At 42.8% G+C, this 25,610-nt stretch overlaps 2 protein-coding genes across 8 annotated transcripts in view; one reads left to right on the top strand and one right to left on the bottom strand.

Annotated features, from left to right (window-relative positions):
* The window catches only part of dnah7 (dynein, axonemal, heavy chain 7), a 75,551-nt gene extending 59,846 nt beyond the window's left edge, over positions 1–15,705 (top strand). For 2 of the 5 annotated variants that reach the window (XM_026144787.1, XM_026144785.1), the window contains 12 exons: positions 1,133–1,225; positions 1,309–1,485; positions 1,693–1,854; positions 1,942–2,142; positions 2,293–2,454; positions 3,472–3,657; positions 5,471–5,608; positions 7,447–7,677; positions 10,746–10,898; positions 12,672–12,849; positions 13,585–13,688; positions 15,429–15,705. In XM_026144787.1, the coding sequence (XP_026000572.1) occupies positions 1,133–1,225; positions 1,309–1,485; positions 1,693–1,854; positions 1,942–2,142; positions 2,293–2,454; positions 3,472–3,657; positions 5,471–5,608; positions 7,447–7,677; positions 10,746–10,898; positions 12,672–12,849; positions 13,585–13,688; positions 15,429–15,635 (1,992 nt within the window). In that variant the 3' untranslated portion in view covers positions 15,636–15,705. Of the gene's footprint in view, positions 1–1,132; positions 1,226–1,308; positions 1,486–1,692; positions 1,855–1,941; positions 2,143–2,292; positions 2,455–3,471; positions 3,658–5,470; positions 5,609–7,446; positions 7,678–10,528; positions 10,643–10,745; positions 10,899–12,671; positions 12,850–13,584; positions 13,689–15,428 lie in introns of those variants that run through there. The other 3 variants (XM_026144789.1, XM_026144788.1, XM_026144790.1) reach the window with 3 other exon arrangements.
* Positions 15,706–18,321: 2,616 nt separating this feature from the next.
* slc39a10 (solute carrier family 39 member 10) overlaps positions 18,322–25,610 on the bottom strand; it is a 33,783-nt gene continuing 26,494 nt past the window's right edge. For all 3 annotated transcript variants that reach the window (XM_026144565.1, XM_026144566.1, XM_026144567.1), the window contains 7 exons: positions 24,673–24,848; positions 23,609–23,773; positions 23,337–23,445; positions 22,958–23,251; positions 22,336–22,416; positions 20,151–20,341; positions 18,322–19,981 (listed from right to left, as the gene is read on the bottom strand). In XM_026144565.1, the coding sequence (XP_026000350.1) occupies positions 19,829–19,981; positions 20,151–20,341; positions 22,336–22,416; positions 22,958–23,251; positions 23,337–23,445; positions 23,609–23,773; positions 24,673–24,848 (1,169 nt within the window). In that variant the 3' untranslated portion in view covers positions 18,322–19,828. The remainder of the gene's footprint in view (positions 19,982–20,150; positions 20,342–22,335; positions 22,417–22,957; positions 23,252–23,336; positions 23,446–23,608; positions 23,774–24,672; positions 24,849–25,610) is intronic.

Here is a 25,610-nt window from a genome sequence, read left to right as displayed (position 1 = left end):
ATGTCTGATTCAAAAATATTGGCCCTGTTCAAATTAGCTTTTTTATTAATTTTTAAAGCCACTGGTTGATCTGATTTATCTGACACATTGAAGCTTTAACTTTGTACTTTGTTTTAAGAGTCTTTTTTTCAGTTATTATACATGTAGTGAATATAAAGGGCATACAGAACAAAGGAGGTTGAAGAGGGAAACATTTTCCTGTCAGATTATGATGCACACAGAGACACTGTCCATCTTTGAAACACAGAGAATCACAAACTGAGGTTTCATCTAATCTAATCAAATCTATTCAGCTCCTGTTGTGCTCCTCATATCTATACAATCTAAATGCAAGAACAGCTGCTTAATCAATGTGTGGCGCATTCAAACATGCGTGTGGCGTACAGGCTTGTGTCTTTGCCGTCGCACATACGTGCACACAAACCATCTTTGATTTATAATCAACAAAATCAGCCACAACACTTCTGTCTAATTAAATCGAGTTTGTTCCAGTTGTAGAATTCACATTTATTCAATTTTGATGTAAGAACAGCTGTTCAATCAAGCACACGGGCACTCACACACGCTAACACACCCTGTTCACACAGTGAATCCCCAGGAGATCCTAAATAGGTGTATCCATCTCAAAGCACCTGCCAACACACATAGCCAGAAGTCTCTCGACAAACAGCCTAGGGGAAATAATTCCAAAAGTTCCCTCTACCATTGCTCACTTCCTCCGGTGCACTTGTTCCACTAATTAATCAAACATATTGCTGTGACCTAAAACCCATTTCCCTTTTTTTTTTTTTCTTCTCTTCCCCATTTCTGTCTGCTTCCATTTGTTGCCTTTCTTCATGCTTTTCATTTGCATGTCTAGTTATGTACAATATTTCTCTATTTTTTTGCACGATTGCACTGATTAACCTTGCCTGTCACCGAAAACTTGACATAATTATTCCTCAGCTGGTATTTGATTAGGATCATTTTGATCAACAGATTTAAAATATCTAGTGCTTTTCTACAGCTTAAAATATATATTTATGACATATGACAGGATTAATATTTGGAAATTTATGCAGTGTGAAACTAAAAGTACTTCCCATGCATACTTAGTCTGAATCAAAACTGACTCTGCTTTGTCTATTTGCAGGAGCCCCATCAGACTCAGTTTCCTAATGAGTGGCAGGAGAAGCTGAGCCAGTTTCAGAAGATGCTGGTGATTCGCTGTCTCAGGCCAGACAAAGTCAGTCCACATGGGGAATGATCTCTTTTTATAACCTTTTTTTCACATAAAACCTCTAAAACATTCCTTTAACTTGTCCTCAGATTGTTCCCGTGGTTCAGGAGTTTGTTTCAGACAAGTTGGGCCATCACTTCATTGAAGCACCACCCTTTAACTTAAGTAACACCTTTACAGATAGCCATTGTTGTGCCCCCCTTATCTTCATCCTTTCCCCTGGCTCCGACCCCATGGCGGCTTTGCTCAAGTTTGGAGATGAAAAGGTACAGAGACATTACAACTATAGCTGTCATCCTGCTGTGTGCATCAAACTGTAAATGAAATCAAAATTGCCTCTAACAATGAAAGAAATTCAATCTCAATATTTACTGGGTCTAAAAAAAAAAAAGAGAGAGAGAGAGAGAGAGAGAGAGAGACCTCAGTCAAAAAGCAGCTAAAAAATGAAGTGCACCACTCTTCTTATCTCTCAGGGCTTTACTGGTAACAAGCTGACGTCCCTCTCTTTGGGCCAAGGCCAAGGTCCTATTGCTATGCGCATGATTCAGACAGGCATTAACGAAGGCACCTGGGTGGTTCTGCAAAACTGCCACTTGGCCACTTCATGGATGTCAACACTGGAGAGAGTTTGTGAGGTGAGGACATGCGTTTTTTCAGTACACAGCAAGTTATATTGTTCCAATATATGCATGTATTTACTTGCTTTTTGCCTCTGTGAGCAGGGGCTGAACCCAGATACCACCCACCCAGACTTCAGGCTGTGGCTTACTAGCTACCCATCTCCCACATTCCCTGTGGCGGTGCTCCAGAATGGTGTTAAGATGACCAACGAGGCTCCAAAAGGTCTCCGCTCCAACATTGCACGTTCCTTCTTAATGGATCCCATCTCTGACCCAGAGTTTTTTGGCAGCTGCAGCAAGCCGGTCAGTATGCAAACATGTCTTGGTGGCTTGCTGTGCATGTCTACCATGGCTCCGTCAGCGGGTGGATTTCAGGGTGTGTGTGTTTTAGCAGTGGGATACGAGCACCACTATTTATCTTAGATCACATCTTTCATCTGTTCCACCTCCCAGGCTGTGTTCAAGAAGCTATTGTATGGCTTGTGTTTCTTCCACGCCCTGACCCAAGAGAGGAGAAAGTTTGGACCTTTAGGCTGGAACATTCCATACGAGTTCAATGAGACTGACCTCCGGATCTCTGTACAGCAACTACACATGTTCCTGGAACAGTACCAGGTAGATGTTCTTGAATTGTTTCCATTCACGGGCAATTTTTTTGCTTACTGTGTTTTTCTCTCCAAAAAACATTGTATTTCATCGAGTGAACGCAAGCGTTTAACCAGTTACAAATTCCATGCGGTCTGGGATGTAGTGCTTTCATATAAACTTTACATAGAGCTGTATGAAGTGAGTTTATCTCACATGCAGACCCACATCCACGATGTACTCCTATATAGCTGTCAGCATCTAAGCTCATATTAAAAATTCTGGCTTTTACAACTACCGTCTGCTTTGCTCAAGTATTCCTTTTCATAAGCCATATTCAAAACCCCTCTTGACATTTTTCCACATACAGATAGCACTCCAATCCTCCACCATCCCCTCTTCCTGTGGAAAAAGCAGTAGGCATAAACTACTGAGGATCTTTTTGGAACGCAGTGACATTTTCAGCTTGTGGCTGAGTGTTGCTCAGTGCATTTTTAAGTGAAGTCCTCCTCAAGAAAATGCCAAACTGGCCACAACTTCACCCTTCTGCATCCTCACACGCTTTTTTGTGTGCGAATGCTGATTCTAAAGTGACAGGTGTGTCAGGTCACAGCATTATAACCCCCTGACAAATACTGTGTATGTCCCCTCAGTGCTTCGAAATACTTCTAACCTGTTGTGGTTTTGAATGGGATAGTTTGGATGTTTTATGGTTTCTGGCAGTGGGCTGTAGTTGGATCCTCGGGTTCTGTGGATTGTGGGGTGGGGTCTTTGTTCATCCGGCTTGTTTTACAGCTGTTAAGGAATTTTTGCATTGTGACAGAGCACATTGCTCTGCTGAAGAAGCTTCTACCATGAGGTAGAAGTCAAAGTAATGTCTGCATGAATGCCATAAGTTTCCCATCGTTTTGTTTCATTTTGCAACGAAAAAAAACGATCACTTCACCTGTCAGAGCTGGCAGATCTGTGTACATTGAAAATCAACTACCTCTCACTTACCTGCTGTTATGTTCTCTTATGAAATGAATGATTTATTGTGTTGTACAGGAAGTGCCGTTTGATGCCCTCTGTTACATGACCGGTGAGTGTAACTACGGCGGGCGAGTGACTGACGACTGGGACAGACGAACCCTGCGCACGATCCTCTCGATCTTTTACACCCCAAAGATCATCCAGGACCCTGGCTACACATTTGACCCCAGTGGGCTGTACTATGCACCAGCTGAGGGAGATGTAAGATATACAGAGTCTCAGATAAGATTTTTTTTTAAACGAATCACCTCTTTGGTTAAAGTCTGGCTGTAGGCAACAAAATAAGCACAGGATTTATGGTAATATGTCAATACCAGGGAAATGTTTTTGCAGTATTCATGATGCAGTCTCACTGATCTGAGTTGTAACTCTCTCCTTTAGTCACATTTAGTAACTTCTCGTTACTTTTATTATCTTCAAAATGTGTGTTTGGTGCCACAACAAAAACTCCATCTAACTCCTGTTTATGGACCAAATATAATATGTTTTTTATCAGGCACACTCCATTTCCAGGGACAATAACTGACTGCAAACCTCATGATCATATGCTCAGTTCAGACTTATGGTAGATGCACTACCGGTCAAAAGTTTGGACACACCTTCTCATTTAATGTTTTATTCTTTCTTTTTTTTAACTTTTTATATTGTAGATTCATACTGAAGATAGCTTCATGATGTGGTCTCCTAAAATGGTTTCACTTCACAGGTGTGCTGTGTCAGGGTTCATTTGTGGAATTTCTTGCTGCTTTGCTGGCGACACTGTTGGGGATTTAGTCAAATTTGAAGGCACACTGAACCAACATGGCTACCACAGCATCCTGCAGTGACGTGCCATCCTATCTGGTTTGTGTTTGGTTGGACTGTCATTTATTTTTCAACAGGTCACTGACCCCAAACTCAGCTCCAGGCTGTGTAAGGGCTATGTGACCAAGAAGGAGAGTGATGGAGTGCTGTGCCAGATGGCCTGGCCTCCACACTCACCTGACCTATCCCACCTAGGGTGAGATGGACCACAGAGTGAAGGCAAAAATGGCCAACAAGTGCTCAGCATCTGGGAGCTCCTTCAAGATTGTTGGAAAACCATTTCAGATGACTGCCTCATAAAGCTCAATGAGAAAATGCCAAGAGTGTGTGCAAAGCAGTAATTATAGAAAAATATAAAATGTGTTTTGAGCTATTTCACACTTTTTGTGTTCACTACATAATTCCATATGTGTTCATTCATAGTTTTGCAGATTCTCACTGAAGCAACAATGTAAATAGTCATGAAAATAAAGAAAAACCATGCAATGAAAAGGTTTGTCCAAACCTTTGACGAAATAATACAGTTCTTCTGTATTGTAAGAAGAACTGTAAGTGTATCTGTACCTGTAAGTGTTCCTTCAGCTTTAACCTCTTCACATGTTCTACTCCTCAGTATTTGCCTTGATGTCACAATATGTCAACCAGGTTTAAGTGCAGTCTGCTAAACTAGCAGATGCTGAGTTTGTTCATGCTGTTGAATTTTTGATATATAGTACAGCATAGGTATGTTATTCACTCGTGTTTTCATTCATATTCAAATATCAGTTACACAAAGCTGCTGGCAGTATCATTGCCTTAAAATTCAATAAAAGTAAACCTGGCAGTTTTTCAAGGAAGCATATTGCAGGACTCCTTTGCATTGTTGTTGAGCTACCTTTAAAAAGTCATTAACAGATAAAATGTGTGTAACAAGGCACAGCAGGAAGCCACCATCAGTGAGGGCTGATATATTTGTTAACACTAGTACAATCTATGGTGCACACCATTTTATTTGGCATTTAGTTCTCCAGCACTGCACCCCCCTCCAACCACATCTTTTATTCATGAAGACACATTTACATAGTCATTAAAATAAATGTCAGCAATCTAAGGAGCCGACTTGTTTTTCAGCGAGTGTTATTACTCGAGATGTTTCCTGATGTTGCGTTAAAAAATCGTCCTCTTACTTCACTCGTCCCCTCTCCCTCTGTTTTCTGCATCTCTGTCGCAGTACGACAACTACATCGAATATACCAAGTCGCTGCCACTCAATCCGTCACCAGAAATTTTTGGCATGAACGCTAACGCAGATATCACCAAGGACCAGGCTGAGACTCAACTTCTGTTTGACAGCATCTTGCTTACACAGGTAACGCTACCTTGACCCTTGATAAGTCTGTATTGTATTGATCAGCTGTCACAGGAAGTTCAGACACACATGAGTAATCTTTTAGGAAAAATAAACGGGCATATCCAGGAGTACTTTGTAGAGACCTTTTTTTACTACCACAGAAATGGAAAAAAACACAGCACTGAGGCCAGACCTCGGCACAAATTTAAAAAAAGAAAGAGCCAGCAGTCTTTGGTTGCTTCCCAGGCCAAAGCGCCCCCTCTTGGCCAACATCCCAGATGCTCAGCTGGAATGACCCCACCCACTCTGACCCCGCAAATACATAACACACAAACAAACACAAAATAAACAGACCGGAATACATGCATGGGAACACATTTACCTAGGCACCAAAGTTATTTCTCCCATAAACACACACAGCATCGGTATGCCTCCTGTGGATCTGTTCTAAATATTTTATCGGCCTGCATTAAAATGCACCGTGCAGCATTAATTAAAAACAAAAAAAAAATCGAAATAAATATTGCAGTTGCTTTTAGAGAGACTTCTCAAAGAGCAACATTGTGCTTTGAGGCTGCAGAGACACAGTCACAGTGGCTTTGGTGGAGCTGTGTGATCCAGCATCATTATAGCTCAGCTTTGTTAGACGAGGTTAGCTTGTTCAGGATTATATATCTTACCGCTTCCCCGCTCCAGTCGATGTTTGATGGAAATCAAATGTGAGGGATTTTGCATCAAGGCCTACTCGAACATAAAAGAAGTGTGGCTTCTACTGCAAAGTGGAAAGGGGTTTTTATTTATCTGTGTATCCATTTATTTAAAGAACCACCACAGTGTCTTTGACTTCTGAAAAAATATTTCTCTATGCTAGAAGTTTTAAAGTGGATCGACACACAACACTAGAGAAGAATTCCACATTCAGCTCAGCATATATAGTGAAAGTGTATTTTTATAGCATCAGACCTGCGTTGCTACAAAGACAGAATTATCTCCACATGCATCGTGACTTCTAGATCTCAAGTTAAAATTAGAGCTCCGTGCAGTCTGGCATTTATTCGTATAAATTCCATTCAACAAGATTAATAATGGCTCCAGTCATGTGTGGACTTCATTAGCATCTAATACGATCTCATCAGTCTCAATGACCGATAAACAGGGAGACACTTCAAATGGAATGAAGCAGCTATTTATCATTCTCCTACTGTAACCCTGTTGCCATCAGCCAATGATTATCCATTACCGCTGGCTAGTGACTAAGCATCATATAGGTAAATGGTGCAAGTTGCACTAAGAAGAAAAGCGTAAGAATCACAGATTAGAGTGAATAATTATCACCATGAATGATCATTATAATTGTTGATAAGAGTGTGTCAAATTACTGCGTGGGAGAAATCGGGGGTAAAATGCAGTGAAGCCTTTCATCTCGCGCTGTATGATGAAATCCTGAGATTATACTTGCAGTGATTCCTCTGTGGACAGTGTTGCAGCTATAACCTGAGAAATGTGTACAAATTAAGAAAGAGAAGGTAAAATAAAATATAAAAACGTTGATATTCTGTGTCATTCCGTGTTCTTTTAGATGCATAAAATGTGAATCACTCAGGCACAAAGATGATGAAATATAAGCAAAGTCGAGTCAGAAGTCAGGCCCTCTTAGCATCAGGGTCTTTTCAGGATCAGAATAGCACTAGTGCAAATGAGTCTTTAAAAGAGAATACATAATTTGACAAGTCAAAGACAGCAAATGGTAATTTTCCCTAAAAAATATGAACTGTCAATTGATTGAGAACCCCACATCCTGCCTTCCCTTCTCATCAGCCCTCTGTCGCTCTGTTGTGCTCTATGTCTCTGATCAGTCCCGCTCTTCAGGCGCAGATGCCAAATCCTCAGATGACATGGTCTTTGAAGTGGCAGCTGACATCCTCAGTAAGCTGCCTGAAGACTTTGACTTGGAGGCAGCAATGAGCCGCTTTCCTACCAGCTACAACCAGAGCATGAACACAGTGCTGGTGCAGGAGATGGGTCGCTTCAACAACCTGCTCGGCACGATCCGAGACTCTTGCATCAACATTCAGAAGGCCATAAAGGTACGTGGAGAAAGGGCTGGAATGTATCTGCAGTAAATTTGAAGAGTGTCTTTTTTTTTAAATCACTTTTCACAAGAGAAATATGAAAATATCAAGAATTAAGTGTCGTCACTTAGCAGCCATCTGAGCAAAAGCCTCTAACTAAATAACTGAAAGGAGAACCATAAGTCTTATTTCAGTGGTCATGGGATATAAAAACACTATTATGAATTACTTATAACTCACTTCAAAAAAGCAACACGATCAAAGTGTGTGGCTCACCCCACCAGAGCGCACAGAAAATGTGCTGGTTTACATTAAGGAGACTGTAAGATGAGAAAAAGTACTCCTGGCTAGAACTTTAGCATGATAACAGATATATCAGCAGCCGCACACTTGAAACTGTCATGAACTTCAACTGTGTACTTGCAAATGTACAAGATGACTGGATCATATGTTTCCCAGTTGGGCTCTGTGGTGGCTCTCTGGGAGACAGGTGAGACACTTGGCATTCAGGAGTTTTCCCATCACTTTCTATTGATCGTTTTGAGAGTGCCACGCCTCTCCTTTATACCGCCTCTGGGTAATACCTGACCTACCAGAGAGGGGAGTAAGCATTAAGTGTTTAAGTCTGGTCCAGGTCTCAGGAATCATTGTTGTCTGGATATTGTCCAAATGCCAAACGCTGTGTAATTGCAGTAAATTTGTTTAAGAAAAACAGTTACGCCAAATGATGAATCATCATTGATTTTACATTTCTGTTCAGTGAAAGTAATAATTCATGTGTGGACGCACATCTCTGCTGAATGATTATAGAGGAAACACTGGTAATGCATCCTCAGAAATCAGATACTATAAACATTCAGCAGAATACAGTTGGGTGCAACAACCTAATATACATCCTCTCTTTGTTAAACCAGGGAAAGTGTTGACATTATCCTGCATATAATTTTTGTCTACGTAAAAGTCTGTGTGTTACTGTTATTCATACAAGCAGTGTTGCTACAGTGGGGCAAAAAAGTATTTAGTCAGCCACCGATTGTGCAAGTTCCCCCACTTAAAATGATGACAGAGGTCAGTAATTTGCACCAGAGGTACACTTCAACTGTGAGAGACAGAATGTGAAAAAAAAATCCATGAATTCACATGGTAGGATTTGTAAAAAATTTATTTGTAAATTAGGGTGGAAAATAAGTATTTGGTCACCTCAAACAAGGAAAATCTCTGGCTCTCACAGACCTGTAACGTCTTCTGTAAGAAGCTTTTCTGTCCCCCACTCGTTACCTGTATGAATGGCACCTGTTTGAACTCATCATCTGTATAAAAGACACCTGTCCACAGCCTCAAACAGTCAGACTCCAAACTCCGCCATGGCCAAGACCAAAGAGCTTTCGAAGGACACCAGGAAAAGTATTGTAGACCTGCACCAGACTGGGAAGAGTGAATCTACAATAGGCAAGCAGCTTGGTGTGAAAAAAATCAACTGTGGGAGCAATCATCAGAAAATGGAAGACGTACAAGACCACTGATAATCTCCCTCGATCTGGGGCTCCACGCAAGATCTCATCCCGTGGGGTCAAAATGATCATGAGAACGGTGAGCAAAGATCCCAGAACCACACGGGGGGACCTGGTGAATGACCTGCAGAGAGCTGGGACCAAAGTAACAAAGGTCACCATCAGTAACACACTACAACGGCAGGGAATCAAATCCCGCAGTGCCAGACGTGTTCCGCTGCTGAAGCCAGTGCATGTCCAGGCCCGTCTGAAGTTTGCCAGAGAGCACATGGATGATACAGCAGAGGATTGGGAGAGTGTCATGTGGTCAGATGAAACCGAAGTAGAACTTTTTGGTATAAACTCAACTCGTCGTGTTTGGAGGAAGAAGAATACTGAGTTGCATCCCAAGAACACCATACCTACTGTGAAGCATGGGGGTGGAAACATCATGCTATGGGGCTGTTTTTCTGCCAAGGGGACAGGACGACTGATCCGTGTTAAGGACAGAATGAATGGGGCCATGTATCGTGAGATTTTGAGCCAAAACCTCCTTCCATCAGTGAGAACTTTGAAGATGAAACGAGGCTGGGTCTTCCAACATGACAATGATCCAAAACACACCGCCCGGGCAACAAAGGAGTGGCTCCGTAAGAAGCATTTGAAAGTCCTGGAGTGGCCTAGCCAGTCTCCAGACCTCAACCCCATAGAAAATCTGTGGCGGGAGTTGAAAGTCCGTGTTGCTCGGCGACAGCCCCAAAACATCACTGCTCTCGAGAAGATCTGCATGGAGGAATGGGCCAAAATACCAGCTACTGTGTGTGCAAACCTGGTAAAGACCTATAGTAAACGTTTGACCTCTGTTATTGCCAACAAAGGTTATGTTACAAAGTATTGAGTTGTATTTTTGTTATTGACCAAATACTTATTTTCCACCCTGATTTACGAATAAATTCTTTACAAATCCTACCATGTGGATTCATGGATTTTTTTTTCACATTCTGTCTCTCACAGTTGAAGTGTACCTCTGGTGCAAATTACTGACCTCTGTCATCATTTTAGGTGGGGGAACTTGCACAATCGGTGGCTGACTAAATACTTTTTTGCCCCACTGTAAATTATACAAGTATTACAGGAGTCTGAGCAGTTGCACTCCCAAATAGATTCTAACACCTTCATATAATTTTGATTAGTTATTTTATTCTTTTCTTAAATTGCGACAAACACACTTGGAAACTTGGAAACAGCATTCGATGATTGACTGTAATTAGAATAAATGAAATTAATAAAGCAAAGTTCCTCTGCATATAACTGCAGTCCTGTTGTTCAAAGGTTAGAAAAATAAGCCTAGACACTTGCGTGCTTGTCTTTGTAAGTTTAATGAACACATCTCTTTCTGAGATGTTCCATCGTCACCAGACTGAAGAGAAAGCCCAAGACTCACAAGGGGAACAAAGCACATCATAGTTCATTGTGGTATCAAAGGCCCCCCACAGAACAGTAAGAGTTCCCCATTACGCACCTGTCTGTCTCCTGCTAGCTTCAAAGAAAGTTAATCACATGTGTGTGATGTGTGGGTGTGTTTGTGTGCAGGGTCTCGTGGTGATGTCTGCAGAGCTGGAGGAGGTGGTCAGCAGCATCCTGAAGGGTCGCATCCCAGCCATGTGGATGAAGAAGTCCTACCCCAGCCTCAAATCATTAGGAAGCTACGTCAACGACTTCCTAGAGCGACTGACGTTCTTGCAGGTGACTAAAACAAGAGAACTGCATCAAATAAATTGGATTCTGGTCTGTTGACTGGAGTTTAGTTATAAGGATCTGACCATTTTGCTTTTTTTTTTGAGCCAAAAGTGAGCATACTTGGATGAGATGGTGGCTAGTGAGTTTGTTTAGGAAGCTGCATTTGAAAAGTGCACAGGTGTAACAGAGAAAGTAACATTTTACTTCCAGCCCATCTAAGTCCTTTACTGTGAATTAAGCTCATGAACTTACCAGATCAATGCATTAAAATTTTCCTACATGCAGCACAAGGCGATAAACATCACCAACAGGTTCAGATCAGCTCTTCAAGTTACAGGAGCGAGGCCTCGCAGACCGTGTTGTTCAGCCCTAATGTCGATCACTCACCAGGTTAAACTGGAAAAAATCTATGCCTACAGTTTTAATGGATGAAGGTCTAAAACTTTCGGAGAGCATCTTGGGGTTAGTATCTTGCCCAAGGATATTTGGCATGACTGGAGCAGACAGGGATTGAACCACCAGCCTTCCAATTAGTGGAGAACATGAGCTAAAGTCGTGCCTAAGTCAGGTATTATCACAGCACAAAATAAAAATAGTAAAGCTGATTAAAAATTAAATAACAACATAAAAATGTTTTAATAAGGTATTAACCGCATTTTTTACACATAAGTGTTATGGATGAAAAACTTAAGTCATTGCATACTTTTGCTGTATAACGATCTGCCTTAAGCTGTGCCACACTTGGCACACTTACACAAGAGTGCTTTATTCCACAGTGGCTTATCAACACGGAGGAGGCAGGGAGATCTGCTGTATTATGCATTTTAATCATGAGCAGAGTTGGCACTGGAAACACTTGCAGCCACATGACCTACCATGTGAGTCTGCAAAGTGAAGCGCTTCATCGAACAGTGCTGTCAGTTCCCACGGCAGAAATATCCTCCTCCTGTTAGTACCCACTCAAATGAAAAGAATACTGTGTGTGTGTGCATCCACTCGCAACTCCCTAAAAGTGAGCTGGAAAGTGCTGTGTTTCTTAACTGTGACTGCATGTTTGTTTAGGAGATGTTGGTAAAAATAATAATCCCTGTTAACATTTATGAATACAGAAATCAGTAAAAAAAAGGAGGAAAAATTTAAACTTTTGACCCTACAGTGCAGGGATTTGGTGCTTTGTTGTTCTGTGAGAGGATTTTGCTGGTGTGGGTTGGGTCCACCTGCAAACCAGTACAAAGTTGCTCTAAAGATCATATTTATCATCTTTTCCAGGAGGACAATGCCCCCATCCCGACGGACGTGAGGGGTCTGTGATTGGATGAAATTGTGATCACTTTTGTTTCGGGGCTGGGGGTCGAAGGCTACAAGTGTTTTCTTATTCCTGTAGTGATTTCCTGAATTGGCAGGTTACATTTATTGTAATGCCACAGCACTAGCATGTGGCATGCTAGTGCATGCTAGTGCTGTGCCTCAGTGTGTGTCGCTTGATTTGTGGTCCAGACTGAAACATCTCAGGGATCAAGTGAAGAATTCAGTTTTAACATTACAATCTGTCATTTAAATAACATATGTGCTGTAATTCCTTTTGTTTGTATAAATCAGGAATTATCACAGGTTAAATTAGCAGCTCAACATAATATTAAACATATTGTACTTTAGTTACCTGCAGTGTGTAATGTTGACATGGACTTTCTTGTTCTTCTGTGCATTTATTTTTTGACTTGCTTTTCCTCACTGACTGTTTTGACTCTAAATGTCTTCTTTTCCTCTGTGTGTGTTCAGGAATGGTACGACAAGGGCGTGCCTGCTGTATTTTGGATATCAGGATTCTTCTTCACCCAAGCCTTTCTCACAGGCAGCCAGCAGAACTACGCCAGGAAGCACACCATCCCTATCGATTTGCTGGGCTTTGACTTCGAGGTCCTGGATGACAGACAGTACAATCAGCCTCCAGCGGATGGTAGGATGCTGCTAGGAGAAAGAAAACAGCAGATAGGATGAGGGAGCGTGGCCTTGGGTTAATAGTGTAAGCAGGGTATTAGGACAGGTTTTCTAAAGGCCCCTCTCATTAAATGAGGGTAAATAAAAGATACGGGGAAGATGGAGAGCACTTTTAGTAGGAAGGAATCTGAGAGATGAAAGAGGGGAATTCAAAATGAGGTTTCAAAGCAGAGAGCGAAATGAGAGGAACACAAGTGGTGGGTGTAGGAGAAGAAACAAACAGATGAAAGTGACACAAGGCTGACTGAATACGAGAGAAGCAAAGTATAAAGTGAAAAAGTAAGTTAAAGTAAAGCATCCCTGCCTCTCTCTTACATGCGGGCCTGCATCAGCCCCTCGCTGTGCCTCCAGCTCCGCTGTGAGATTCTCAGTCAAAGTCTCACATAAAGTCTCATCCTCAATCAGCTCCCTGCTGGGCCCCCACCAAGCTAACACAAGCTATACTGCCAAGCTACAAATCTGACAGTGTGTTTGTGCATTTGGGTGTGTCATACTGTAGGGGTGCCAACATCTAGTTATCTCTAAGTCATGCCCCCTTTTCTAGCCTATTAGAGGAAGAGCCTGCTGCACTCTGCAAACAAGCAGAGGTCAGTTCAGCTTAATTCATGTAGAAATGTGTTTGTCCAAATCTGCAGTTTGTAGAAGGTAAGGTTTTAATATCACAGTAAGAATGAATTGTGTGTGTTTGTGTCAGGTGTGTACATCAGAGGTCTGTTCCTTGATGGGGCGCGCTGGGACAGAAAGACCAAACGTCTTGCTGAGTCCTATCCCAAAGTGCTGCACGACTCCATGCCTGTGGTGAGCAATCGGCATTGCGTTCATGTTGGTCCTCACCTTTTATTTCTAATAATTTTGTGCTTTTTATTGAATTTTTTGCAGCTGTTGTGAGCCCTCACAAATAAAACGCATCCTTATGGAGTTTTTCAGGGCTGATAAACAGATTAAGCTCTGTTTAAAAACTGTTTTCTGATGTCACAGCCTAAAGGCATCATTTAGTTTTCACTCAGCACTATTTTCTATTCCAGATTTAAGCACCAGTGTCAAGGCAAAAAATCATGATGTGTATGGCAGAATAAGAGGAAAAAGGCATTATTTGTAACCAGCTGATAATTCAGTAGAAAAAAACCCCACAAAACTTTGAAATGACTGGATTTGAAAGGCCTCGGTTGGAAGGTAAACGCTGCAGCGCGTGTGTGAAACTGGCTTATGAATGCCTTCCTGGTGAGGCCCCATGCAGAAACACGTAGAGAGAAGCGTGTTGGTTTATACTTTATATTACAGCTTGTGGATTTGAAAGCTCATTGTGGGCACTGTTAAATGAATTTGTGGCGCTGATAGCAAAACACTGCAGGCACCTGGTCCAAAAAGGCCCCAAAAAGCCGTGTTGCATAACAAATTCTTACATAAAGTTTGCAGGGAGGAGGTTTATTGATTGTGCTTGTGTGAATCCCTCTGGCCATCAGAAAGAAAAAGTTTTTAATTGTTGCGTTGCTCGTAAACTCCAGTGCAACAGCTCTTACTTAAGAAGGGACAAATACTGCAAAGGAAGCGAGCAGCAGCCGCTGCGGGTGTAGCTGCTGCTTCACCCAGGAGGATGTTCTCTGGACTCGGCTGCAGCCTCAGCACTATTTTACATTCTGCCTGCAGGACACTTGTCTCCTTCCCATCCTTTTATTAATTAGCAGGGCATGCTGTGGCCATATGAAAGCAGAGTGATGGAAGTAAGAGCCGGTGGCTCAGAGCAGCCACTGATCAAGTTTTCCTTACGGTTTGAATCTTTTCCATTCTCTCTTCTTCACAATGCAGTCAGCGCCTATGAATTATGCACGAGACTGACTTTTTTTTAATATTCAGACAGTTCAGGGCAAGTTATTAACAGAATCAGTTCTTGACAAGAGCGGAACTTAATTAAAAATGTGTTTATTATTTGTGGGGAGAGAAAAAAGCAGCACAACAGAGGCTGCCGCGCCTGCCTTTGAAATGCAAATCTTCGCTGAGGCGCCCGTTATGGAACCAGATGAGCAGTTTTTCAGGCTGCAAGTCTACAAACAGTTTTTGTTTTTTGGGTTTTTAAAGATGTTTTTTGGAGTGGCCCAGTTTATCCCTTTTGCATAACCAAGACTTCTTAATAGCCCAAGGGAGCTCTTGCTCGTTAATGCTATTGTTTTATAAGTTTGTCCCCAAAGTTCCAATTTGTAAGTTAATGTTTGGATAACAAATCGAGAGCCAGGTTAGTTTCCACTGCAGCGAATGCTTATCGCTCCATCCTGACCTCTGAACCCCTTTGAAGACACCCACGCCCATCACAGTGCATTTATCCTGCAATCAGGGCTGTTTCCTTTTGTGTGTCATCAGCGGAGGCGAAGCAAACCCCCAAAGCCAGCTGAATTATTCCACCAGTCAAATCTTATGAAAGGAAAACAACCTCTACACAACCACGGCTGCTTTCCAAACTCTAAACAGATCACACCCCAACACTTTGAGGTGCGACCACCCCATCCCGTCCCCTCTGTAACACTCTGTGCTTCTCTCTGTCAGATGTGGTTGAAGCCCATGAAGCGAGGCGACATTCCTGAGAGGATGTGTTATCTGGCGCCCGTCTACAAGACGAGCGAGCGACGTGGCACCCTGTCCACCACTGGACACTCCACCAATTATGTCATCGCCATGACACTCAACTCCAACGTTCCTGCGGAGCACTGGATCAGAAGAGGGGTCGCTCTACTCTGCCAGCTCAGCTCGTAGTCTCAGCTTTGGCTTACGTCTGGATTTGTTTTACACTCTGACGTGTAATTAAAAAAATCGGGAACAGAAACCGACGCAGGCTCTCTGGGCTTTTTTTCAGAATGTTACAAACCTGCAACGCCAAAAAATGACACCAATAATCATCCACAAAACACACAAGAGCACGTGTTGTACACAATGTCAGTGCCACGATGCATCAGCTGGACGACATCAGTGAGGCTGGTCGAGCTCCTGTAAAGGACCTCTTCACGCTGCACTGGATAATAACACAAACCACAATCTTCTCCTAAACGTAACCAAGCTTATTATAGTTAAATAAAACTACAACCAGATATCAAAAATAAACATTAGTTAACTGTTGTGAATTTGGAAAACTAAAATGACTTAAAATATGGAGGTAATACATTTGGTTTTAGTACCAGTTAAAACATTAAAACTTGCTGATGAGGGGCTGATGGACACATTTCTTCAGGCTTTGAGTGTCTACAAGACCAAGAAGACATATGCCCTCCACACAATATCATAATCATTACAAAGTCTGACAGTGATCTAACAGAATAAAAACTAAACTCAGCATGGTTCTGCCGGAGGTTTCTTACTGTTAAAAGGAAGTTCTTCCCACAGTCGCCAAAGTTCTTGCTCATAATGAGTGATACTGTTGGGTTTTCTCTGCAAGTATTATTCTAGGGTTTACTTTACAATATGAAGTGTCTTGAGGCGACCGTTGTGATTTGCCGCTGTGTAACTAAAATTGAATTGAAAATTGAAAACTGTAATAACACTGAACGTCAAAAAGTCGTTTCTTAACACCGAAACTTGACCAGTGAAAACCAGCAAATCCACCATAGAGACAAAAGCTGCACTCATACTTGTTTAACCTTAATTTACTTCACTGTCACCCCTCAAACCTCCTGATCTCAACTCCTTATAGGATTCTTAGCCCCAATAGTCCTGATCCAGATACCTGACACTGTGCAATAGCAGCATCGGACAGATACATGCGAACCCTGGAATAAAATCACAGCTTTTCTAATGAACAGGGCATTGACTCAGCTGCACAGTCTGTTTGGTTTCTTCACAGATCCATCTTCTGGGTCACTCATTTACAAACCAGCTTCAGCAGATAAAGTGAGGGGAGGATTGGCAGGAGTGCTGCCAACAGGGTTTCTCAGCTCTCTTCCGCCAATTTGTGCCGGTGTGGATAAATGTGAGAGCCAGAGCGCAGTTTGACGGGTTTAACAAGCAATTATTACGCATTAGCTCGAGCAGATGTTCAGGTGATATATGTAAGAAGGAAACTGTGGTGGACAGAAGGTCTGTGGACTACATCTGCCAATCACCGGTGAATTTGTTGTGGTAAATATAAGAGACAGGCACCGAGGGGCAAGATTATGGCAGAACCATCAAAGATCAGGAGTCCACGAAGTTTCCAGAGTTTATTTTCCTTCTGTAGGGGAGAATGTACAGACAGGCAAAAAGCAAGGATATCACATTTTGCATTTTATATCCAGGTCACTAAACAAATATACACAGAGCAAAGCAAATATGATCATGGTCTTTCTGCCTGAGAAACAGTGAGGAAACTTTGGGCGATGTGTCACAAAGTCTTACTGAGCACTCGACAGGGCGGTAAAAGTTTAAATTATTTAAAAAAAGAAAACAGTCTCTATTGGAGGAAAACAATCAAATAGATGTAAACTTATATTTTAAAAAGGGGGAAATAATAAGCTTCATTTGATTCTGAATTAAAATACATTCAGGTCCCATTGCACTAAAATTCCATGTGAACATAAGATGAAATAATAAAACACTTGTACAAAGAATAACCGTGCAGATAATAAGACGACTGTGGTCACGACATAATCTGCTTCAAAATAATAAAAAAATTTAATAAAAAAAATTTTAAAAAAAAGGCTTGTAACACCGTCACAATACACCCTGGACAACCTCCCATGATCTTCACACAGTTCATTTAAAAAGGAACAAAAGTTTTCACCGTTTTTACTCTTGCAGTACAAAGAATAAAAACACCCAACACGTCTGTACCGCTTCACTCATGATTCAGTCAGATCGGTGAGACTCATGACGATTTACAGCCAGTTAAGACAGACGATGGATGTCACACAGTGACAGGATAACTGAAGTCTGCGTGCTCCAGCAGCTGAAGCCAGGATTGGTAGCTTTAGCATGTGAGCCACAGAGCAGCCAATGGAATGTCGGGGTGGGCGGGATGATGGGTGGCGTCAAGCACCAGCCGCTGAAAATCCACACTGTGGCAGGTTTGGGCACAGCCAGCACAGTGACTACACATGGTTGGAAAAATACTCCCATTAAATAACCTTTGTGCTGTGGATCGATAACCTGGTTAATCGATTACTAGAAGTGCTGGGATGTTTAGAAGCACTGGAGTGTACTGCTCTTTGCGTCATCTGTCACAGATTGTCAGGAATTCATTCTTCAAACAACACTTTTAGCAGGAAGAATTTTTAGCTTCAACTTTTAGCTGCACAACAAGTGACGCTAGACAGACCTCATGTATTTACAGATGTATGTCTCATCAGTGAAGATGAGACAACTGAACCTCCTACCATAACTACAGACCAGTTTGGTCCAATGGGACAAAGCACCTTTCATGAACTCAAAGAGGCACCCTAAATAAAAATCGAGTAAACTACAACACTTGTTATGAAGATAAAAATAAGTTTAATTCACATTTTGAAGTCGGTGACTCTCAAAGAGGCCTAAGTAAGAAACGTTCTCATTTAGCTGGAGATAGTTAGACCCTTACAGAACAAAGTTGGCTGGACGTTTGCAGCATTTGGTTCCCAAAGTAGACAAAAAGAAAACACTGATTACTGTAAATGCTAGTGTGTAAAGGCTTTGGCAGCTGTTAGCAGCAGCTGTCAGTAACCCTTTTCAGACACGCTTTAAAAAAAAAAACAACAACAACAACTTTCATTTACAGGATCTGAATGTTCCCAATTTAGTTTTTAGATGCACTCCATACAGACATATTTTGATGACTTTAGTCACATTGGCTTTGCGTGTATTTGCATCTACTCCCACTAAGAAACATTTGGGTTGGCGGTCTGATGCTTGCTGGTGGGAAACGGCCACGTTGTGACGGTGGCGTCATGTTACATCCCACCAGCAGCAGTAAAAACATTAAAAATCTCTAAAAACAGTTTTTGTCTCAATTATAACATAACTATTCAAAGCACTGAAGAAGAAGAAACCTATGTTTGAATTACAGAATACTCTCACTTGTTACCTATCCCATGTCTGAAAAGGGCTACTACAAACTACAAAGGTTTAGTAGTCTTAAAAAAATTAGGCGGTAAAACATAATTCTAAGGGCAAAACTAAAGTTAATGGCAGCAAAAATAAAATAAAAACTGAGTAATTAAGACAATCTCCTACACACAAACAGCTGAATTCTTTTCTGTTTTGATACTGCAGCTTAAAACTGTCAGCGTGTTTTGCAGGTGAAGCAACACCAGCTAAAATAGTTTATTCCACATGTAGCAGCCAGGTGGGGCCGGGCCGGGCGTCGCTTTTAGGGCACTGTGCGATGCAGCTGTGGAGCTGCTCCAGTGGCCGGGGCTTGGCACGACGGCGTTTGATACACGACGTGATCACATAAGACAGCGACGATGGATGGCAGGTGAAACACACACCACAAATGTACGCAGCACAGCTGACAGGACACAGCACAGAGGGGATGAGAGACGAGGACACGGGGAGGTGTACGACGACAACACACTAACAACAGGTGATAATGGATAGGCGGCGAGCTGCTGAGCCGTGACAGCTGCCTCTCTGTATGAACACACGCCCTGCACCACCTCACTATCTACATTATTTTATTCTTTTAAACGTTCAGAACAGAGGAGGTGTATCCTGGTTGGGGCATAGCTTTGCTCCTCCGTCACTCTGCCTCTTTATGTTTCACGGGGAGCAGACAGATTGGAACTGACGGAGGAGAAGTGATGGAGGAGCAGAGTATAAACACCACTACCAGAGTCATGAGATATGCATAAGCTACCGCAGCATGTTTGGAATGGAGGCACAGGCCATGAACGAGACACGTTGCATGCAAGACCGGGCCGTTACATTGCAAACAGAGCAAGTGAAGGCCAAGAACAACACTGATACATCCAGCTCTCCCCTCCTTCTGCTTCCTCTGTCCTCCACTAGAAGCCAAAATCGAAAACAATGCGGTCTTCGAAGATGGCGATGAGCAGCATGATGCCGAACCCAGTCAGCATGCCCAGGTTCTGCAGGATAAAGTGTCCCAGCTGGCACCGCTTGTGGTCCTCACTGTCCCCGTGAAGCATTTCTGGCAGCTATAAAAGAGACAAAGTAACCAGTTGGGATAAGACTCAGACTTTCTGGGATTAGCATTGCAGATCAGGAGGCAACGAAAATACAAGCGACTGCCCGTGTGTGGGAGAGGAGACGGAGTCGGGGGACAATTATCACTCTGGGGCTGTGGAGCGCGCTCAGCCAACTCACCATATCCACCAGAGCCACATAAAGGAACATGCCAGCTGTGATGGCGAAGATCCAGTTGGTGACACTGTGCGTGTACTGGCCCACCGCGGTGCCAATCAGCATGCCAACGTAGGCCATGAGGGCGGACAGCAGATTGTAGACAATAGCCTGCTTCACCGACATCCCGGCTTTCAGCAGCACCGCAAAGTCACCTGTTGGCCAGAAGACACACTTGTTTAAACAACACACACACACACACACACACACACAAAAGCAGAATGACAGCTGTATGTCTGACTTCTGTTTACCGTCTGAACAGTGACATGCTCTTTGTGGAGTACGAACTCCTCGGTGAGCAGCGAGGCTCACTTCATGTAGTTTTATTTATTTTTCCGGTTTATTCCATGACTCACTTTGCCTTCAGTGATGAGGTGAGCTTGTTCTAAACAAACCTTCCCACACGCATCCAACCACCACCACTTTCTGTCTTCACATAGGTGGAGGAAAAAAAACCCAGAGCCGCACTTCATATACTTATGATTACATATGCATGCAGTAGCCTCTCTACCCTCTTCAATCATCGCCGGGGCCAAATGCGAGAAGAGGCCCGAGTCTCAGCGGAAACGCCCTGGATTTGGAGAGAGAGATGAATACTGAGAAGGGGGGTGGCCTACATTTCCTGCGCCGTGTAACAAGCGGCCTCTTTTCCTCGCTAATTACCACAATGAATATATTACCACTCTGCTCTCATCCATCAATCAACCCCAGAGAAAAGAGGAGAGAACTTAACAGAGACAGTCCACGCACACCTCGCTTCACTGGCATTTTTTTTGTCAGCCCCCCTCTTCAACTTTTCCTACTTCCCCCTCCTGTTCCAAACCGTCAGACACTCAGACACGCCTGCTGCCGCCTCATCTACCGCAATTAACACACCCATCACTGCCAATTAGTTTCACTCTGGGTGGTTAAAGAACCCTTATAATCATCATCTTTTCCATCCAGCTGCCAGTCGGGGGACAGTCTTTGTGTTGAGGAGGAGCTGAGAGGTGCACTTGTCAAACTGCTGCGTTTGTCTGACAAGCTGCCCGACGGGGGTGAAGGCACGACAGCGAGCGCTGCTGAAGAAACGGGCACCGAATCAACAGGAAATGTGAAATTACGCGGGGACAAAGGGACCGAGCTCGCATATCTCCACATACCGCTCGAGACGGTGCTGCAGCAGTTAGCCATCTGGAAACTTAAAATAGAGAAAGGATTTTTAAAAATCCTATCTCTCTAGATATAGAGATGGATATATATGCTGATTTTTTTATTTTTTTATTTTTGCAGACGGTCATTAACTGGTACTTTCTGCTAAGCGCTTTAATATTACAGACTCAAAAGCCTGTTTCTTCTCCTTTACTCATTTCCCCTCTAAAACACAACAATAAGAGAACAGGGTGCTCTTGATCAACACAAGGGGAGGGGGCAGCCAGACAAACCTAGGTTATTATTCACCAGTTCACACGCAGCGGTAATTGACACTAGTCTATTCATCAAGAACACAAACGAGGCAATGACGCTGCAGCACAATGAGACACATCATCAGTACTGATCTGCTGTGGACGGGCCCATTGTCTGTCTTCTTTGCCCCATCCTCTTCCTCTCTCTATAAACAAACCGGCAGAGGAGAGCACTGCGGCGTTATTTACAAAAAAAACAAGCATGCCTGAACAAAGCTGTTCACTGCTGCTGAATCACACGGCTCCTCAGAGGAGGATAGCTGAATGCAAACGAGAGCACCGGCAGCTGTATTGAACAGCGTGTGCCAGGCTCAGTATATCATCTGCTCTGACAGATATTGGCAAATCATCTCAGTGCCGTCGTGTGAAAGCCATTAATTTACAAAAAACCCAGCATTTTTCTGGAGTGAAGAGCACAGCGCTGATTATTGACGCCACTGGTTTTTTAACAAGTTTCAAGGGACGGAGGGTCGCGAGACTCGCTCTGATTCAAGTTTCAGTTCAAGTAAGACGAGAGCTTTTCAGCACGAGGCGGTGATTTAGACGCTGATTATCATTACGGGAACCAAAGCCTCCACAAAACAGCTTTGTTCCACTTGTTGAATAAATGAAGCGTGCAGTGTCTTGTGTGTAATGAGTAAATGAGTTGCTTTTGACAGTTTTATTTATTTTATCCCCCCTTCACAGTGTCTTAGTGCACGTACCGAGTTCATGAGGTAATTCGTGGCAGAAAACAGCCACTGATGTGCTGATGCCACCTGTCAGGTTTGCACTGAACGCAGCGCCTGTAGAGTTCAAAGTGTCAGAGAAAAGAGAAAGAAACAGACCATTAGAGGAAACTACAGACTGCTGGGCATCTACCAGTTAAATATTAATCTTCTGCCAAAAGACTGCTGGTTCAAGCTTCAAGCTTGGTATATAAAAAAAAAACAAAAAAAACAAAAACTGTTTTGCGGGAGACCAACAGCACCGTGTTTCCAGACTTCAGACTTAACATAGACCCATTAGGCCTTATTTTCTGTCAGACATGTGCCGTTACATGACTGGATGTTAATATTAAATGACTAAAGTGAAGAATTTCATCTATTTAAAAGTGATCTCAGATCTAAAAGCTCAAGCTTTTATAAACTCTAAAACTAAAAGCTCGAGAGACAGATATGGGAGCTGGGAGTGATGTCATGCCCAACCGGACTGCATTCCAGCATAGTCCTCACTGCTTTCCTCATCTAATGGGCATCATTTGGAAAACTGCTGGTATTTCAGTCTCTGCTTTCAGTGCCACTGGATTTAAATCCTGTATACTGGTGAGTTACAAAATCGTGGTACCTATGGCGAGGCCATCGCTGAAATTGTGCATGCCGTCTCCCATGATGACCATCCAGGCAATGCTGGCTATCCCAGCGTCCTTCATCTCCTGATCCGAGTGGCAGTTTCCTCCATGAGAGTGACCGTGTCCGTGCGAGTGCTTCTTGGTTTTACGTCCATTCTCCTTGGTGGGGGACTGACTGAGGTTTGCGGGTGCCAGCGGCGTCTTGTTGGTGGGAGAGTCGGGCGTCTGGAGCTCGGTGAGCTGCGTGTCGTTGTGGCTGTTGTCGCAGGAGACAGCTGTGCTGTCAGGGTCTGGCAGAGGGAGGAAATGTTAACGGGAGGACCAAAGGAGCTAAAGCTCGTAACCTGCTGTAAAGATTCACGAACAAACACTAACCTTCATTGAGCGGCTTAAGGTGGAGCCACTCTGCATCCGAGCGCCGATTTAACTTATGATCTGACAACTTCCTGCCAATCTTGCCCTCCTCATTCACCTTCTTCATGCCCTGTGAGCAACAATGCTCATTATATATATATATTTATACACATTTCTTACACTGTGTTGCTTCAAAAGAGTTTGAACAAAAGACAAAACCTAAGGCAGAAACAGAGGTTTAGCGTCTGATAACGGCCCACTCCATCACCTGCAGCTGGATCAAGGTAACTCACCCTCTGGTCTTTGTAGTGCTTAAACATGCCAATACAGTGTTCAATGATGAAGAGGAGGTAGATGCCGGCCAAGGCTGTAAGCCCCTTCCACACTCCATCAAAAGCTGTTACCATATCTTCTTCCTGGTCGGCACCATGTTTGCTGTGATCGTGCTGCCCTTGAGACTGAAGACAGGAAGAGGAGCAACAGTTGACTGAGCGACACATGACATTCACACATTCATCAGAGCAGCGTAACCTGGACTCACTAAGAGGAAACAGTTACAAAACTGTTCAGTGGAACTGACGTTTTCATGTCATCAACATAAACAAATAAACACAAATGTGACACTGTTGTACAAAAACAGATGCTATAATTCTCCACAGTATACAAGTTACACATTTAACACAGAGTTAACAGTTGCTGATTTCCTTTTCTACATAGATGTTAAGGCTGTCAAGTCTCGCGTCAGGTCAGAGGTGACATAACATTTGCAATAAATTCTCAAGATAATTTTGATTTTACTCAAAGGATTTTTAATTCTATTCTAATAACGTTTAATATAAAGAATTTCTCTTTTCTTTGACTTCATTAAATGTCTGTTACCATTTCACAGCGATAACATCAACGTGTTAAAATTAACTCAACGAAGCCCGAACCATGAACAAACTATATCAGTATTTTTTATATGGAGCAAGCAATTTAGTTTTTTGGGGGACCAAAAAAAACAAAACAAAAACACACTGATGATCTGGAGGTGTCACAACTCACAAAAACTCAGGTATCAAATATCACAATGGATGTGAATGGAAGTCGTTTGTGGTTCAGTATTTAAAAACGAAGAAACATGAAGCCACCGTTCTTCTGATTAACCCACAGAATCCACACGTTCTGGTTCGATTCATTTCCACTGACGGAGCAAGTTGTGCTTGTAGTTTTAGGCTCTTTGTCACAAAAAGGTCATTTCTGTTACCACTTTACCTACTTCCATCGATTGCACAGGGGACTTAATGAAGTCGCCGCTAAGGCACCACAAAGACATTATTCCTGTGTTTAGAAGCTGCCGTCTGTCTTTTGTACTTACGTGAGGCAGCAGGTGAAGGAGAGCGTCACCACTGAGCGTGCCCACTGCCAACGCTACCAGAAAGGTGAGCAGGAACTTGAAGCACGATTGCTTGAGGATGGGCACGAGTACGACCCCCAGCAGAGACAGCAGGCTGATGATGGTGATGGACACAAATCCCCAAATCCAGACCCACACTGGAGGAGGAAAAATAAACACAATAAATTAAATGATAAAATATGAGTATTATTTATCGGACAGCTTATTTTTTTCCCCCATTTGTTTGGTAAGGACTTTTTGTTTTAGAAAAGGTACAAAATAAACGCTTTTTTCATTTCCAGTCAAACAACGAGAGACGACACCATCAGCTGCAGCTTTATCATCACATGGCTCATGGCTGCAGGTGTTTTCCCCCACATTGTTCACACATGAAGGAAAGCATCCTCCAGAGGTTTTAAATCCATGTGTCCTTGTGATGACACACGATGCCTAAAGCAAAAAACACGAGGTGACATTTCAGCAGAATTCTTCTCGCCTCATTTTTCATTCAAGGCCAGAGTCAAGAGACGTGAAGCGCCAGAGAAAAAGTGAGAAAGGTACACTATCATTTAAACTGTCAGTCGAGCTGTCAGCCCAGGACGGTCTCAGAAGCGAGAAAAAGTTTTGTCGTCAAACACGACAAAGTGTTTAATGTGGTATGAAATTCCATGTCGCACCAAAGCTGGTCCGTGCTCTCTAAAGCGATGCTGGTCCTTCACTGCTGACATTCACCTAAAGGACATCTATTGACTGAAACACTTAGTGCATGTAATGCACATATTACAGACAATTGACTTCAGGGAGGCTATTTGAGAACCATGACACGAAACACAAACAACACTCACCAACACATTTCAGAGACTTTTTTGTTAACTATAGTTCGATGTAGCAGCTGTTTGTGAGGCCAAACAAGTTTTCCA

This window comes from Astatotilapia calliptera, chromosome 16, assembly GCF_900246225.1.
Source record: "Astatotilapia calliptera chromosome 16, fAstCal1.2, whole genome shotgun sequence".
NCBI classification, from domain to species: domain Eukaryota; kingdom Metazoa; phylum Chordata; class Actinopteri; order Cichliformes; family Cichlidae; genus Astatotilapia; species Astatotilapia calliptera.
The sequence above is the reverse complement of the archived record's forward strand: the minus strand, read 5'-3'. Positions and strand labels throughout refer to the sequence as shown.